This window comes from Pseudorca crassidens, chromosome 13, assembly GCF_039906515.1.
Source record: "Pseudorca crassidens isolate mPseCra1 chromosome 13, mPseCra1.hap1, whole genome shotgun sequence".
Taxonomy (NCBI): domain Eukaryota; kingdom Metazoa; phylum Chordata; class Mammalia; order Artiodactyla; family Delphinidae; genus Pseudorca; species Pseudorca crassidens.
This window is the reverse complement of record NC_090308.1, coordinates 18,470,312-18,487,512: the sequence shown is the minus strand read 5'-3', so window position 1 is coordinate 18,487,512 and position 17,201 is coordinate 18,470,312. Positions and strand designations below refer to the sequence as shown.

The 17,201-nt window shown below is 34.8% G+C and overlaps 1 protein-coding gene across 1 annotated transcript in view; it reads left to right on the top strand.

The window, feature by feature from the left end:
* Positions 1-17,201, top strand: part of ADGB (androglobin) — a 187,172-nt gene that overhangs the window by 65,251 nt on the left and 104,720 nt on the right. Inside the window, exons 6-7 of the mRNA XM_067701839.1 lie at positions 3,956-4,095; positions 7,040-7,126. Coding sequence (XP_067557940.1) covers positions 3,956-4,095; positions 7,040-7,126 — 227 coding nt within the window. The remainder of the gene's footprint in view (positions 1-3,955; positions 4,096-7,039; positions 7,127-17,201) is intronic.

The window sequence follows — 17,201 nt, the reverse complement described above, 5'->3', positions numbered from 1 at the left end:
TTTAGAATTAGTATCCCTAGTGTTTTTGAGTATATCTCTTTGTATAAATTTTTTTGTAGTGGTGGCTCTAGGGATTAAAATATACATGCATAGCTTATCACAGTCCATTAATATCAACATTTTACCTCTTAAATTGGACTATAACTGCTACCTTTTAGGCCCCTTTACACCCCTCCCTCTTTAGTATCATTGTCTTAAATGTTTCTTGAACACATATTGAGACCCTCATGAAAAATTTTGCTTTTAAATGTCAAAAATAATTTTAAAAGCTCAAGAGGAAGCTAATACTCTATCATTTAGCAATGTGCTTACTCTTTCCTTTGCTCTTTCTTTATTCCTAATGTTCCATTTTTTTTTCTTTTTTTGCCTTTGAAGAATTTCCTTTTGCCACTCTTTTTGAGCCAGTCTCCTGGTGACAAATTATTTTATCTTTCCTTTACCTAAAAATATTTTTGTTTCACTTTTATTCCTAAAGAATATTTTCACTCAGTACAGAGTTCAGGGTTGACAGTTTCTTTCTTTCCGCATCATGTGCTACTTTCTTCTGGCCTCTGTGGTTTCTGGGGAGCAATCTGCTGTTCTCCTATCGGTAATGTGTCTTTTCTCATTGGCTGCTTTCAGGCTTTTTTCTTTGTCTTGTTTTGTAGGATTTTGAATTTAACATGTGTAGATTTCTGGGTGTAGATTTCTTTGGAATTATCCTGTTTTGGGTATTCTGAGCTCCATAAATCTGTAAGATTATGTTTTATGATAAATTTGGGAAGTTTTCAGCCATTATTCCTTCAAATCTACTTCAGCCCTACATTCTTTGTCCCTCTTTTTTTTGGACTCCAATGACTTGAATGTTATATATATTTGCATTGTCTGAGGCTCATATTATTTTTTCAATCTATATCTCCCTTATTGCTCATAATTTCTATTGATATAACTTGCAGTTCACTAATTTCTGTCATTTGCATTCTGCTTTTAAGGGGTTTGTTTGTTTATTGTTTAATTTTAAATTCAAAATTACTATTTTTTCCTCTTTCATATTTTCTGTTTCTTTGCTGAGATTTTCTATTTTTCATTTGTTTCAAGAGTGTCCATAATTACTTGTTGGAGCATTTTTATAATAGCATATTTACAGTTCCTACCTAAAAATTACAACCTCTCTGTTATCTTGATTTTGTGGTCTGTAGATTGTATTTTCTCATTGAAATTGAGATGTTCCTGGGTTTTGGTATGATGAGAAATTTTGGACAGTTTCCTGGACATTATTTGTGTTATGTCTTATGACTGTGGTTTCTAATTAAAATTTCTATTTTAGCAAGTAGTCAGCCTGTTTAGTTTTGGAATGCACACCCTGGATCACTTTTGTGGGCTTTGTTTCAAATCTCAATTTAGTTTGTAACACCTGTATAGTGCTATTCTGTTACCCAGAGGATAGGACTCCATCCCACAATCTCCTTATCACCACCTGAGGAGGGGGAAGTGTGCTTCATTACTGCCTGGGTAGGGTGTGGAAATAAGAGTTCCTCCAATAGGTTATACCAGGCCAGGCACCTCCTCTTTACTGCAGGAGGAGGATGGAAGTCAGTTCTTCCCACTGACTCTTCTGGGGAGAGAAACTGCTTTGTTAACTTCAGAGCAAGTGCAGAAGTCAGAGCTCTACCCTGAGTGGGAAGGTACCACCTATTACTGCAGTAGAAGTAGGGAAGCGAAGTCAGAATTCCATAGCATTCATATAATTATGACCATTCAGGTTTTTGCTGAAATCTCTGTCCACTGATTGCTCTTTTCTTGATCTTTTGTAATTGTGATTTGACCTATTATTTATAAAACAAATTTTTTATTTGCCTTTCAGGGTGGTCATAGGAGGAAGAGGGTATAAATATATGTAGCCATTTAGTTATTGTGACCTGGAATTGAAGTACGGAAAATAATAAAATTTGAACATGACTGTATTCTAAAGTATCTTTTATTAATCTATGTTTATCTTAACAAAAAGGTATCTTTCTTTACAAGCATTCTATAATTAAACATTGTGATGGTCTTTTAAAATTATGTGGCACTAACACAGTAAACTCAGTAAAAATGTCCAATATACATCATTTACATGCAGTGACAAAAAATACCAAATGCAATAATAATTCAATGCCCTATAATGAGGTTTCAAAAATTATTTGTGTTTATGTATACATAACATTTCATTTACTCATAAATTTAAAGGAGACAACTAACCAATGTATTAATATCAGTGAAAATTATTATAACCTTAGTCAAATTATGTTTTAGATATGTAATATTGAACATTCATCCTTGTGTATTTTTCTGTAACAGCTTTATTGAGATACAATCCACGTACCATACAATTCACCCATGTAAAGTATACAGTTCAACAGTGTTTAGCAATCAAAGCATTCTGTATTGAAATATGTAATCACTGATCAGGTGGAAGCAGGTGATACTTGTTAAACTGGTATAACAAAGTTCTTATGGCTACTTAAAACTTTTCCTTTGTAGGAATCCAGATAGCCCCTTGAAATTTATTTTCTGAAAATCAAAGTGTAAGAAGGGAGCTACTATTGCTATTTTTTACTGTGGTAAAATATACATAACATTTAGCATTTTAAGCATTATAAATGTACAATTTAGAGACAGTATGTATTTTTACAATGCTGTGCAATCATCACCACTATTTATTTCCACATTTTCATCATCCCAAATAGAAATTCTGCATCCATTAAACAATATTTTCTCATTCCCCTCTCCTCCAGGCCCTGGTAGCCTCTGTTATACCTTTTGTCTCTATAAATTAGATATTTCCTGGTACTTCATGTAAGAGGAATCATACAATATTTGTCTTTTTGTATCTGGCTTATTTCACTGTGTATTCTTTTGGGTCGTTTCACTTAAAATTAGAAGAGAGAGTAGCTAAACACCTGTGACTTTAAACCTGTCTTGCCCTACATCATCCATAAGGAAATAAAGAAAAAGTCATATAACCACTAAATAAGGCAGTATGAGTTCAGTTACAGGTGTCATAAAAAGAAAGCATTTTTCACCCTATTGTTCCTATCTACCTGGGAAAATTACACTGTTCCTTGAATCTTGAGTTCAAATGTCACCTTCTTGTGAGGACATCCCCCAAGCAAAACTAGTCACACTTTCCTTTCTGGTCCTAGAGCATTTTAAACATATTACATTTTATATTTGCCTATATGCCTTCCCTCACTAGTCTGTAAGCAATTCAATGGTATAGATATAAGCCATGTGTTACAGATCTTTGGGTTCACAATGCTTGCGTCACTGCTGAAATATTTCTTGGGGGAAGAAATGAATTCAAACTAAAATTTCACATGTAAAACCAAAGTTTAAAAAAATATTTGAGTTCACAATCATTAATTTTATCATTTACCTCAAGCTTTTAATAATGAAATAATATATATACAGGTAAGTATATAATGATTTTATTAAATAAATTATTAATTAGCTTTATGTTAAAAAATAGATCTTTAAACAGGAGTAGGAGTAATATGGTAATTGGAAGTATAAGATCACTGAGGATATAAGGATAAAAAATAATTACTAAAGTTACATTTGCAGAATTTGCATTATGACTGTATTAAGTTATTTAATCATGTCCAAACTTTCCATGATTGTGTGGTATTTTGGTTTTGCTATTTGAAACGCTTCAATTTACTGCATTATGTAGGATGGGGCACCCTAGAATGTGCTAAAAGACCTCATAAATAATCATACTATTGATATAGATATAGGCATGCTATAATTACATTAAACAATAAGGTAAAATGCTCAGACAGAGTAGTATTGAATACCAGTATGTCAGTCATTAGATGTAAAATGCTAAAATAAAATTATAAAACAGTAAATAATAATGTCAGCAGTGTACAATAATGTATGAGAAAAAATAGTGTTAATCACTGATAATATATTCCTTTCTTCTCATCTTTAGGGTTGCTGGAGAAAGATAACTATTGATGACTTTCTGCCTTTTGATGAAGAAAACAATCTATTGCTTCCAGCTACAACCTGTGAATTTGAACTTTGGCCAATGCTTTTGTCTAAAGCTATCATTAAGCTGGCAAATGTGGAGTAAGTAGAATAAAAAATTATCACTCACTTGTATAAAAACAAACAGGCAAACAACAGCAACGACAACTGTAGTTCTGTATTGCATAGCTTTATTTTTCAAAAACTCAATTTTAAGAAGCCTTTTCTCCAAACAATGTAAACTTTCTAATATAAAAATAAATATGCCAAAGCCACTGATGTGAAATATTGCATTAGCCCACAATACGACAAAATTCCTCCAGGAAAAATACTAAAAACTTATTCTACATCCAGTGTTTCCTTATAATGAATGGAAAGTCAGTCATGGAAAATTAATCTTCAGCTTAATGAGAGAAAGAAGTTGTTTTGTAGGGGAAACTATTGGTTCATGTAAATACTGAATAATGTACACTGGAATCCAGTTAAAGTTTTAGGCTCTGTACATGCAGCAATCATTTACTAATCTTGAAGCCCTGAACTCTTCTGAAGGATGTCAGTGTAGTCCTCATACTTTTGGTAACATTGTTCCTTTTTATACATTCAGGATGAAAATTACTCATGTTTCCTTCAAAATTCTTGTGAAATCTGCTTGTGTCTTATATACCTGCATGACTTGTAAGCTGCAGACATGTATGGGACATGTCTGCTATGTTTATTCTCTTAGCTTCCACTTGTAGAGACCTGTGGTCCTTCCGTTCTGGCCTGAATGATGCAAAAAATCTTTGATGCCTGACTTGCAAATGCATGGCAGCTGTGTGTCTCTGCTCAGTGGGAGAATTCTCACACACAGTGCACCAGCTTGAATTTGACACCCTTCCCCCTCCTGCAGTGTGTCACCGCTGCTCCTTTAAGAGGCCACTCCAGCCATTTGCTCAAAGCTCAGCCCCCTCCCCTTCTATTATTACACATAGCACTGTCAGTCAGTAGCCTGGTCTGATTTTTTGTGGATTTTCATTTAGCTCAGCTTCCTTTTTCTCTCCCAAAGCCACACAACGAAAACAACCCCTCCTACTGCCATCCTTTTCATCTCTCTTTTCTCTTACCAACCCTCAATTTTCTATTGGAAATTTGTTTTACCCAGCTTGCAACACTTAATTGCAATCATTTTTAAAAGCTCAGCTCAGATCATTTTAGGTAGCTGAATACTACCAAGTGTTCAAAATAGTGACAACTATGTTTGTTTATTTTTGAAAGAAAATAATGTTCCTAATTCTCAGACCTAACTTGAAGTTCTGAGAATTAGAGCCGCAAGGCCAGTGAAGCAGTAAATGTGTGACCTGGATAATTGGAGGAGCATTTTATCTTTCTTAAAGCTACAGTTCAGTAGAATTTTGTAGCAACTTGAGTAATAGAATTATTGTTATTTTTGAAAAATAAACAAATCCAACTTGAAAATAAAGGACCAGACTTAATGTAAGACATTTCTTAGGCTTACCAGTGGAAATCACTACATGGTCCAATTTATATTCGTCCAAAAGTTTTTCTCAGATTTTATAGTAGATAGTAAATATTTTATGGGAGTTTTAGCTTTCTACATTAAGAAATTAATATTTAGTAGTTATTTAAATACCACTAGGAAATATGCAAAGGAAAAAGAGTTACTTTTATGGGGTTTGCACCGTCACATCCTGAATATTAATATGATTATTCAAAGAGGAGTTTAGACTGTGAATTATCCCACAGTCTAAGATATTAGTTATCTTAGACTTAGACTATAACTTAGTTATATCTTAGACTTAGACTATAACTTAGTTATAACTAAGATATTAGTTATCTTTGAGATATATAGACATATCACAATTTATAATCTGTAAACTAGAAGCCAGTGTAAATTTTTAAATGATGGAGCATGTGACTAAGATAGTAAGATTTCTTTCTGAAGAAAAAGACATGTATGCCGGTCAATACCATCAGTCATCACCGTTGGCATAAGGTGGACTGAAGCTCTGATTCCTGAGCAAAACATAGATATGGCATTTGTGTGTGTTAATGAAAATAAACTAATCACTTCAGAAAAAAAATTTTTAACAAAAGGATTAAAATGAGAAGAGCAATATTTGATCAATCACGGCCTCATTTGACTTTATGCTATGGTGGCAGATCCACTCTTTTGTACAGGATAGAATGGATGTTTCTGGTTCTCTGAAATTATCTAAGGATTTAATTAAAGATGTCTGATGCCCATCTTGTCCTGCCATGTGTGAGACTGACTTAATACACAGCCTCATAGGAATCTTAGAATAATTACCGAAACTAGAAAGATGAAGGACACTGCCCTATTTTTAAAAGACCATGATAATATATTGAATATATAGAATAGATTATATATCATCTATATATATTTCCCGATATATAATATGTATGGATATGTTTATGACGTTATGCTTTATATATATGACATTTTAAAATAAAGCTTGTGGGCTTCCCTGGAGGCGCAAAGGTTAAGAATCCGCCTGCCAATGCAGGGAACATGGGTTCGAGCCCTGGTCCGGGAAGATCCCACATGCCGCAGAGCAATTAAGCCCGTGCCACAGCTACTGAGCCTGCACTCCAGAACCAGCGAGCCACAACTACTGAAGCCCGCGCACCTAGAGCCCGAGCTCCGCAACAAAAGAAGCCACCGCATTGAGAAGCCCGAGCACCGCAACGAAGAGTAGCCCCCACTCGCCTCAACTAGAGAAAGCCCGCACACAGCAACGAAGACCCAACGCAGACATAAATAAAATAAAAGAAATACATTTATAAAATAAAGTTTGTAAGCATGTTTTGTAATAGATATGAAATTTTATCTTTGGATCTATTTAAGTGCCTTATCAAAACAAGTCATCTGACTGTTGGAAAAGTATATTCTTGTGCTCTAATGTATAACCAGTAGGACCCTTACATTTATTATTATATCACTGCTTATTAGAGATTCCTGTTTTTTATAGACCTCTCTCTGTTTTCAAATGTTATTGACCATACTATTGTGTATTTGCTTTTTTAGCATCCATGTAGCGGAGAGGAGAGAACTGGGAGAGTTCACAGTGATTCACGCACTCACAGGATGGTTACCAGAAGTCATTTCTCTCCAGTACGTTTGACCATTAAGTACTCATATATTTTTTTCTCTCTTCCCCAGTAAGGTTTCTTTAACTAAAATATTCTTAGTCTTTAAGAAAATTTTAAAAATTGTCACATTTTACAAAATGTTTGGAGAATAACATGTTATAGTATTATAAAAAATTCCTTGAGAATACCAGGATAAATTCTGTTTCCTTATATATAGTAAATTTAATCCTTAAATATCTGAATTACAAATATTAAAACAATGTTAATTATTTATTATGATAAAATATTTACAGGTGTCCCTTTCTACTTATACACTTATTCAATACAGAAAAGTACAAGCGACTTTTAATTAGCTACCCATACTAGGGAATGAATAATATTAAAATGCCTATTAGGCCTTAAGCACTTTAATATATTATTCTAATTAACACCCACAGTCCTGAAAAGATTATCTTATTTAATTATCCATATGACCCTATCAGCTAGGTGTTATATGTCATTAGAAATGAGAAAACTGAAGCTCAGAGTGGTTGAATTCCCTAAAGCTGTGTACATTGTACCTGGAGGTAATATTTGAATGTAAATCTTTCTGGGTCCAAAGCCCACAGTCTTTCTCTCATATGATTCTAGATATATAGATGTTGTTTGTCTATGTTCAAAGAGAGAGGATTTAATTTAATACTTACTTAAAATTTCACAAATATTTTTTGTTTCATGAATAAATGTTATAGCCACATAATTTGATCATATTACCATTGATACTGGAAATTAATCAGGTTAAGTACATAAAAAATAATTAGATCAGTAGATCTGAACATGCCATCAATCCAGATGCTGAGTTTTATAAGATCAAATCCACAGTACAGTTATCAATTTGGATCATCTCTGATCTTTGGTGTTAGAAAGCTACCATTCCCAGTGTCCAGGTTAAAGGAGACTGAAGACAAGTCCTAGTGACTTGGATTCTACCACCTAAAGCGTCCTTTCAGCAGGATAAACTAGCCATTGTTTAGTTCAAAGAAAATATATTTGCAGGGAAAAAAATGGGAGGGTAGACAAACTCCTCTAAGGACCACTTTCCTGAAAGAGAGCTGATTTTGCTTTTTACCTTTGGGAAAGGTCCAGATAGCACCCTTTTAGATCGTCTCATGGAAAATCCTTTTCTGATATCTAAGAGAAGAGGATATTTATTGACATGATATGGTCAATGTTAGTGGAGAGAAATAAAGAGAGAATGGGGTTTATAAGTATGGACTTTTCTAAATTTTTATCTTCAGTGTTGATGGAATGCTTAAAATTTTGCCTTAATTTTCCCTGCAATAAATAAACCAGAGACATGAAAACATCAGAAGTCTATCAGAGGGTGGTAAAGAAACAGGAGATCAAAATGATTTGTGACTAGAAAAGTAGTAAATTAAAAATTGGGAATTGTCTCTTGCTAGAATCATACAGTGAAATCATACATGAAAACTGAAAACACTATTCATATACTTTCATGATTATAAGACCAGTTTATTTCTTTTGTTTTAAAGACTTTTTTTTTTTAATATAGACCATTTTTAAAGTCTTTAGTGAATTTGTTACAATATTGCTTCTGTTTTGGTTTTCTGGCCATGAGGCATGTGGGATCTTAGCTCCCCAATCCCGCACCCCCTGCATTGGAAGGTGAAGTCTTAACCACTGGACCACCAGAGAAGTCCCAAGACCAGTTTAATAATTAAATTAAATGAAAATTTTGAAGGATTTTAGATGCTCAATTTGCATCAATTTATGGTTGCTTATAAAATGTCTATGAAAATGATATAAGGGGAAAAAGCTTGAGCTTTGGTGTCAGAACTATATAGCTAAACTTACATTCTTATAATTCCAATTTCAAGCTGTGTGAATTTTGCAAGTAATATAACATTTTGGGGCCCTAGTTTTTTCATATGTAAAATGCAGGTAAAAACGACCTGTCTTATAGGGTTGTTCTCAGGATTGAGTAGGTCAGAGTGTCAGAAAAAGTAACTGATGTATGGTAGAGACATAATTAGTGCAAGTTTCTTTCCCTCTAATGAGTATCACTGTATTATTTAATATTATATAGATATATGTATGGTAGTTAATAATCAACCTTTGGAAACAGAGAAAAGTCTAAAAAAATGAGACTGACTCAGATGTTCAAGTTTATCATTTTACTTCTAAATGTACCCAGAAAGTAAAAGATATATACTCTCTTTGATTTATGTCATGATTTGTAGGATTTTTTGTTATGAACATTCTGCTACACTATGCATGTAATTTAAAATTACAATTACACTATAAAATCACAGTGTTAACTCATGTGTATATAAGTGTATAATTTTAAATGAAAAGAATGTCATGGAACAGTATAATAGTGATTGGCAAGAAATGTTTAATTTGAAATCACCATCTGCCAAGGATGCAGGTGGAGGTCACGTATGGCATCATGGAGAAAGTTCTGACTTGATCTGAGCCTTTACCATTGACTGGGTTTGATTTGAGGGGACGGAAGGAAAGGGACAGGGAAAGCAGGAGAACAACATGATCAAAGCCATGGCATGTTCAGAAGTGGGATGTCTCTCTTCCTACAAAGGATTCGATTGTGCAGAGACAGCCCCTGAGGGGCTTCGCCTGTCATGGTCATGGTTTTACAGAGGTCCAGGAGAATTAGAGTACTCAAGTTTCATACTTGTGTTCACTACTGACTTTTTCCATATGAAAATCAATTAGGGTGAAAAGTGTTTTGTGGCATCTTCAACAGACAGCCTTTCCCTTCCCTCTCCCATAGAAGTACCAAAGGGAGACATTGCTCTATTTGCAACTGTTGACCTGCCTCTTATGTTTTCCTACAGTTAGCACTGTTTTATCATTTGGAAAAAAAAAAACACCTTCTAACTCTCCGTATTATACTAGAAATACAGAGTGGCTATTAGAAGTCTGACAATTTCAAATGAAGAGATGATGCTTTTCTCCACAAATTTCTCTGATCTTGGTGTAATTCATTTGTGAATAGAGCGCTCCACCACCCCATATTTAAGCCTAACTGTCCAACATGTTGTATAGTCTCATCCTTTGGTGTATGAATATTTCTTTTTCACAGCATAACATTTTTTACATTGTAGGTGGGAAAAAACACAGGGGTTTTGGATTCAGAAAGATCTATTTTAATCCTGATTCTGTCATTTGGTAGTCTATCATTTGTGACTGCATAAAATTTATAACCTCTTAAACTTCAATTAGGATTGTACTACCTATGTTGCAGAGCTGTTATGGGGTTAAATGCAAAAATGAAAACTGTCTTGGCAACCACTAGCTGGCCACCCACATCTTCATTCTGTTTCTCAAATGTGCTAAACTCATTTCCCTTAGGGTCTTTACATGAACTGTTCTTTGTTTATGCCTGGAATGATCGTCCATCAGATATTTACTTGGTTGGATATGTCATAACATTTAGATATCACCAAGCTTAACTATCAGCTCCTCAGATAGGCCTTCTCAACTATCCCATCTAAATTATTTCTTTCCCGAATGACTCCATATCCCATTGTTTATTATTTTGTTTTCATCTTGAAAGTTATAGCTGCCTGTTATCTTCTCTCTCTCTCTCTCTCTCAGTTGTATCCATCCACTGGGATGGTAAGATGCATGAGAATAGGGACCCTTTTTGTCTTTCTCAATGTTGAGACTTCTGTGCTTAGAGAAATGACACTGAATGGCCATTACACAGTATGTTCTCAATAAATGTTCGTTGATAGAGTAATTTCAAAAATATTTTAAAAGGCTAAACTAGAAGTTTGTAAAAGATTCTTTGGGAATCCAGGACAGGAATGTATAGCTTAATTTCCCTAGAAGTAATGCTTAAACTGACCTCAAAGGATTAGTTGAAATTAGTGCAGCTTATTGAGGTAGGAAAGCCAACTCAGAGAAGAAGGAATAGCCTGAAACTACAAGGGAGCAGGGTGTAGTCCCAGAAAGGCACATTGTCCTGCAGGACTAGATTATGTGCTGGGTTCTGGAGGATGGATGGGTATGGGGTGGAGAGGTATGCTGGAACCAAATAGAGAAAGTTAAGAAATCTTCACAACAGAATGTCACTGAGGGATTTTAGACAGGAGGATGATCTTATCAGACTTGTGATTTTGGAGGATGGCTCAGGACTGGAGCAGGGGAACTGGTTTGTGCAGTATTGCAGAAGTCTTTGCCAAGGGCTTCTACAGAGAAAGTGGTGATAGGAATGGAGAAAGGAGATTAATCCTTTGTCAGTTGCTTTGTTTGCAAATATTTTCTCCCATTCTGAGGGTTATCTTTTTGTCTTGTTTATGGTTTCCTTTGCTGTGCAAATCTTTTAAGTTTCATTAGGTCCCATTTGCTTATTTTTGTTTTTATTTCCATTACTCTAGGAGGTGGGTCAAAAAGGATCTTGCTGTGAATTATGTCATAGAGTGTTCTGCCTATGTTTTCCTCTAAGAGTTTTACAGTGTCTGGCCTTATATTTAGGTCTTTAATCCATTTTGAGTTTATTTTTGTATATGGTGTTAGGAAGGGTTATAATTTCATTCTTTTACATGTAGCTGTCCAGTTTCCCCAGCACCACTTATTGAAGAGGCTGTCTTTTCTCCACTGTATATTCTTGCCTCCTTTGTCAAAGATATGGTGACCATATGTGCGTGGGTTTATCTCTGGGCTTTCTATCCTTTTCCATTGATCTGTATTTCTGTTGTTGTGCCAGTACAACACTGTCTTGATTACTGTAGCTTTGTAGTATAGTCTGATGTCACGGAGCCTGATTCCTCCAGCTGCATTTTTCTTTCTCAAGATTGCTTTGGCTATTCGGGGTCTTTTCTCCAAAATATACAAGCAGTTCATGCGGCTTAATATCAAAAAAACAAACAAATCCAAAAATGTGTGGAAGACCTAAATGGACATTTCTCCAAAGTAGACATACAGATTGCCAACAAACACATGAAAAGATGCTCAACATCACTAAACATTAGAGAAATGCAAATCAAAACCACAATGAGGTATCACCTCACACCAGGCAGAATGGCCATCATCAAAAAATCTACAAACAGTTAATGCTGGAGAGGGTGTGGAGAAAAGGGAACCCTCTTGCACTGTTGGTGGGAATGTAAATTGATACAGCCACTATGGAAAACAGTATGGAGGTTCCTTAAAAAACTAAAAATAGAACTATCATATGACCCAGCAATCCCACTACTGGGCATATACCCTGAGAAAACCATAATCCAAAAAGATACGTGTACCACAATATTCATTGCAGCACTATTTACAATAGTCAGGATTGGAAGCAACCTAAATGTCCATCAACAGATGAATGGATAAAGATGTAGCACATATATACAATGGAATATTACTCAGCCATAAAAAGGAATGAAATTGAGTTATCTGTAATAAAGTGGATGGACCTGCAGTCTGTCATACAGAGTGAAGTAAGTCAGAAAGAGAATAACAAATACTGTATGCCAACACATATATATGGAATCTAAAAAAAAAAACGGTACTGATGAACCTAGTGGCAGGGCAGGACTAATGATACAGATCTAGAGAACGGACTTGAGGATGTGGGGGGGAAGGGGAAGCTAGGGAGAAGTGAGAGTAGCATCGACATATATACACTACCAAATGTAAAATAGATAGCCAGTGGGAAGCTGCCCCATAGCACAGGGAGATAAGCCCTGTGCTTTGTGACCACCTAGAGGGGTGGGTTAGGGAAGGTGGGAGGGAGGCTTAAGAGGGAGGGGATATGGGGATATATGCATATGTATAGCTGATTCACTTTGTTATACAGCAGAAACTAACACAACATTGTAAAGCAATTATACTCCAATAAAGATATTTAAAAAAAATAAAAGAATGGAGAAAGTGTTGTCAATTGCAGTAGGAGGAGGTAGGATCTAAGGGACGTACTTTTTATTTGATGAGAGTTTCATGGAGAGAGACTTGGTCATTCTCAGTTTTCTAACTTGATTGAAAACTAGAAGATGGTGGCAGGATATTTTAATTGATTGATTTGTTTGTTTTTGATTTCTTTTCTATAAATTTATTTTATTTTTGGCTGCATTGGGTCTTCGTTGCGCTGCGCAGGCCTCTCATTGCAGTGGCTTCTCTTGTTGTGGAGCACAGGCTCTAGGCACGTGGGCTTCAGTAGTTGTGGCAGGGGGGCTCAGTAGTTGTGGCTTGCAGGCTCTAGAGCGCAGGCTCAGGAGTTGTGGTGCATGGGCTTAGTTGCTCCATGGCATGTGGGTCTTCCTGCACTAGGGCTTGAACCCGTGTCCCCTGCATTGGCAGGCGGATTCTTAACCACTGCACCACCAGAGAAGTCCGAGTTGTTTGTTTTTGGATAGATGTCTATTAGGTGGTGTACACAACCTCTTCTCTTCTGGAGAGAGGTTTGAGCTGGAGCTAATGATTTGAGGGTTACATAAAAGTACAGGTGAACCTAAAATATGGTTGTGCTTATTAACTCACTGAGGAAAGGCTATAGGCTATCAAGAGCATATTGAGGAGAACTCTGGGGAAGCAGCCCTAATTGGTCAGCAGTGAGCAGAGGAAAGGGAGTGTTCAAAGGAGTCTGCAAGTGATTTCTATAATAATAGAAACTAGAAAAGAACGATGTTGTAGAAGCCTCAGGAAAGAGTTTAGAGAACGTAAAAATATTGTTAAATTCCACAGAGAAGTAACATAGAGATCATTTATTTAAATGATAATATATAGGAAAGTGCCTGGCACTTAACAGATGCTCAAATACATATTCTTTCCGTGTCATGTGTGTGACATGCCTCTCTCCCCTCCCAGACTGAGTGAGCCTTGAGACTAGGGCCATATGTTTGGTCTCTTTGTTTATTTTGGTTTCTTTGTTTCTTTGCTTGTTTATTTATTTTTATTGAGATGTAATTGACATATAACAATATATTAGTTTCAGGTGTACAACATAATAATTCAATATTTGTATATATTGAGAAATGGTCAACACAAATCTAGTTAACACCCAGCACCACACATGGCTATCATTTTCTTTCTTGTGATGAGAACTTTTAAGACCTACTCTCTTAGCAACTTTCAAATATACAGTACAGTATTGTTAACTACAGTCACCATGCTGTGCATTACCACCCCATGACTCATTTATTGTATAACTGGAAAATTTGTACCTTTTGAACACCTTCACCATTTTGCCCAAATCCTACCCCTTGCCTCTGGCAACCACTAATCTGTTCTCTATATCAGTGAGTTCATTTTTGTTTGTTTTGCTGTTTGTTTTTAGATTCTGTATATAAGTGAGATCATACAATATTTGTCTTTCTCTCTCTGACTTATTTCACTTAGTATAATGTCCTCAAAGTCCATCCACATTGTTGCAAATGGCAAGATTTCCTTCATTTTTTATGTCTGAACAATATTTCATTGTGTATATGAATACCACACTTTCTTTATTCATTCATCCATCCGTAGATACATATGTTGATTCTATGTCTTAGCTATTGTAAATAATACTGCAGTGAACATGGGAGTGCATCTGTTTTTTTGAGTTAGTGTTTTCATTTCCTATGGATAAATACCCAGAAGTGGAATTGTGGGATTATACAATAGTTTTATTTTTAATTTTTTGAAGAAACTTCATACTGGCTGCACCAATTTACATTCCCACCAACAGTGAATGAAAGTGCCCTTTTCTCCACATCCTTGCCAACACTTGTCATTTCTTGTCTTTCTGATGATAGCCATTACAACAGGTGTGAGGTGATAACTCATTGTGGTTTTGATTTACATTTACCTGATGATTAGTGATGTTTAGCACGTTTCATTGTACCTGTTGGCCATCTGTATATGTTCTTTGGAAATATGTCTATTCAGATCCTCTGCCCATTTATTAATTGGATAGTCATTTTATTGGGTTAAATTAGTTCTTTTTATATTTTGATATTAACCCTTTATTAGATATATAATTTGCAAATATTTTCTTCCATTCAGTAGGATGTCTCTTCATTTTGTTGTAGGTTTGTTTTGTTTTTTTGCAGAAGCTTTTTAGTTTGATATAGTCCACCTGTTTATTTTTACTTTTGTTGTCTTTGCTTTTGGTGTCAAGTCCAAAAAATTATCACCAACACTGATGTCAAGGAGCTTAACATCTATGCTTTCTTCTAGGAGTTTTATGGTTTCAGGTCTCACTTGTAAGCCTTTAATCCATTTGGAGTTAATTTTTGTGTATAGTATAACATAATGGTCAAGTTTTATTCTTTTGCATGTGACTGTCCAGTTTTCTCAGCACCATTTATTGAAGAGAATGTACTTTTCCCCATTATATTCTTGGCTCCTTTGTCATAAATTAATTGACCATATATGCATGGGTTTATTTCTGGCTTCTCTATTCTATTCCATTGATCTATGTGTCTGCTTTTATGCCAATATCATCCTCTTTTGACTACTATGGCTTTGTATTACAGTTTGAAATCAGGAAGTGTGATGCCTCCAGCTTTGTTCTTCTTTCTCAAGATTACTTTGGCTAATCAGGATATTTTGTGGTTCCATACAAATTTTAGGATTGTTTATTCTACTTCTGTGAAAAATGTCATTGGAATTTTGATAGGGATTGCATTGAATATGTAGATTGCTTTTGGTAGTATGGACATCTTAACAATATTAATTCTTCCAATCCATAAGCCATGTATATCTTTCATTTATTTATGTCTTCTTTAATTTCTCTCATTAATATCATAGTTTTCAGTGTACAGGTCTTTCACCTCCTTGGTTAAGTTTATTCCTAGGTCTTTTTGCTGCACTTGTATATGAGATTGTTTTCCTAATTTCTCTTTTAGATCATTATTAGTGTATAGAATGCAAAAGATTTTTGTATATTGATTTTGTATCCTACAACTGTACTGAATTTGTTTATTCTAACAGCTTTTGGGTGGAGTTTCTTAAGGTTTTCTATATATATAATATTATGTCATCTGTAAATATGACTCTTTTACTTCTTCCTTTCTGATTTAAAAGCCTTTTATTACCTTTTCTTGCCTTATTGCTCTGGCTAGACTTCCAATACTGTGCTGAATAAAAGTGGTGAGAGTGGCTATCCTTATCTTGTTCCTGATCTTAGAGAAAAGCTTTCAGCTTTTCACCATTAAGTATGATGTTAGCTGTGGGCATGTCATATATGTCTTTTATTATATTGAGGTGTGTTCCCTCTAACCCCATTTTGTTGAGCATTTTTTATCATAAATGGATGTTGAATTTGTCAAATGGTTTTCTGCATCTATTGAGATGACCGTATGATTTTTATCCTTCATTTTTTTTACTGTGATGTATTACACTGATTGATTTATGCATGTTGAATCATTCTTGCACCCCAGGAATAAATCTCACTTGATCATGGTGTATGATCCTTTTAATGTATTGTTGAATTGTTTGCTAACATTCTGTTGTGAAGTTTTTGTGTCTATGTTCATCAAGGATTTTGATCTGTAGTTCTCTTTTCTTGTGATATCCTTGTCTGATTTTGATATCAGGGTAATGCTGGCCTCGTTAAATGAGTTTAGACATTTTCCCCTGTCTTCTATTTTTTGAAAGAATTTGAGAAGTATTGGTATTAATTCTTCTTTAAATGTTTGGTAGAAGTCACCAGTGAAGCTCTCTGATTCTGGACTTTTCATTGTTGGGAAGTTTTTGATTACTAGTAATCAGTCCATTCAGATTTTCTATTTCTTTGTCTTGGTAAATCATATGTTTCTAGGAATTTATCCATTTCTTTTAGGTTGTCCAGTTTGTTTTGTATATTTGTTTATAGTAGTCTCTTATGATCCTTTGTATTTTGTGGTATTAATTACAATGTGTCTGTTTCATTTCTGATTTTCTTTATTTGAGTATTCTCTCTTTTTTTTGTTGGTGAGTCTAAAGGTTTGTCAATTTTGTTTATCTTTTCAAAAAACCAGTTCTTAATTTCTTTGATCTTTTCTACTGTCTTTTTAGTCTCATTTATTTCCACTCTGATATTTGTTATTACCTTCCTTCTACTAACTTTAGGCTTCATTTGTTCTTTTTTTTCTATTTCTTTTAGGTGTAAAGTTAGGTAGTTT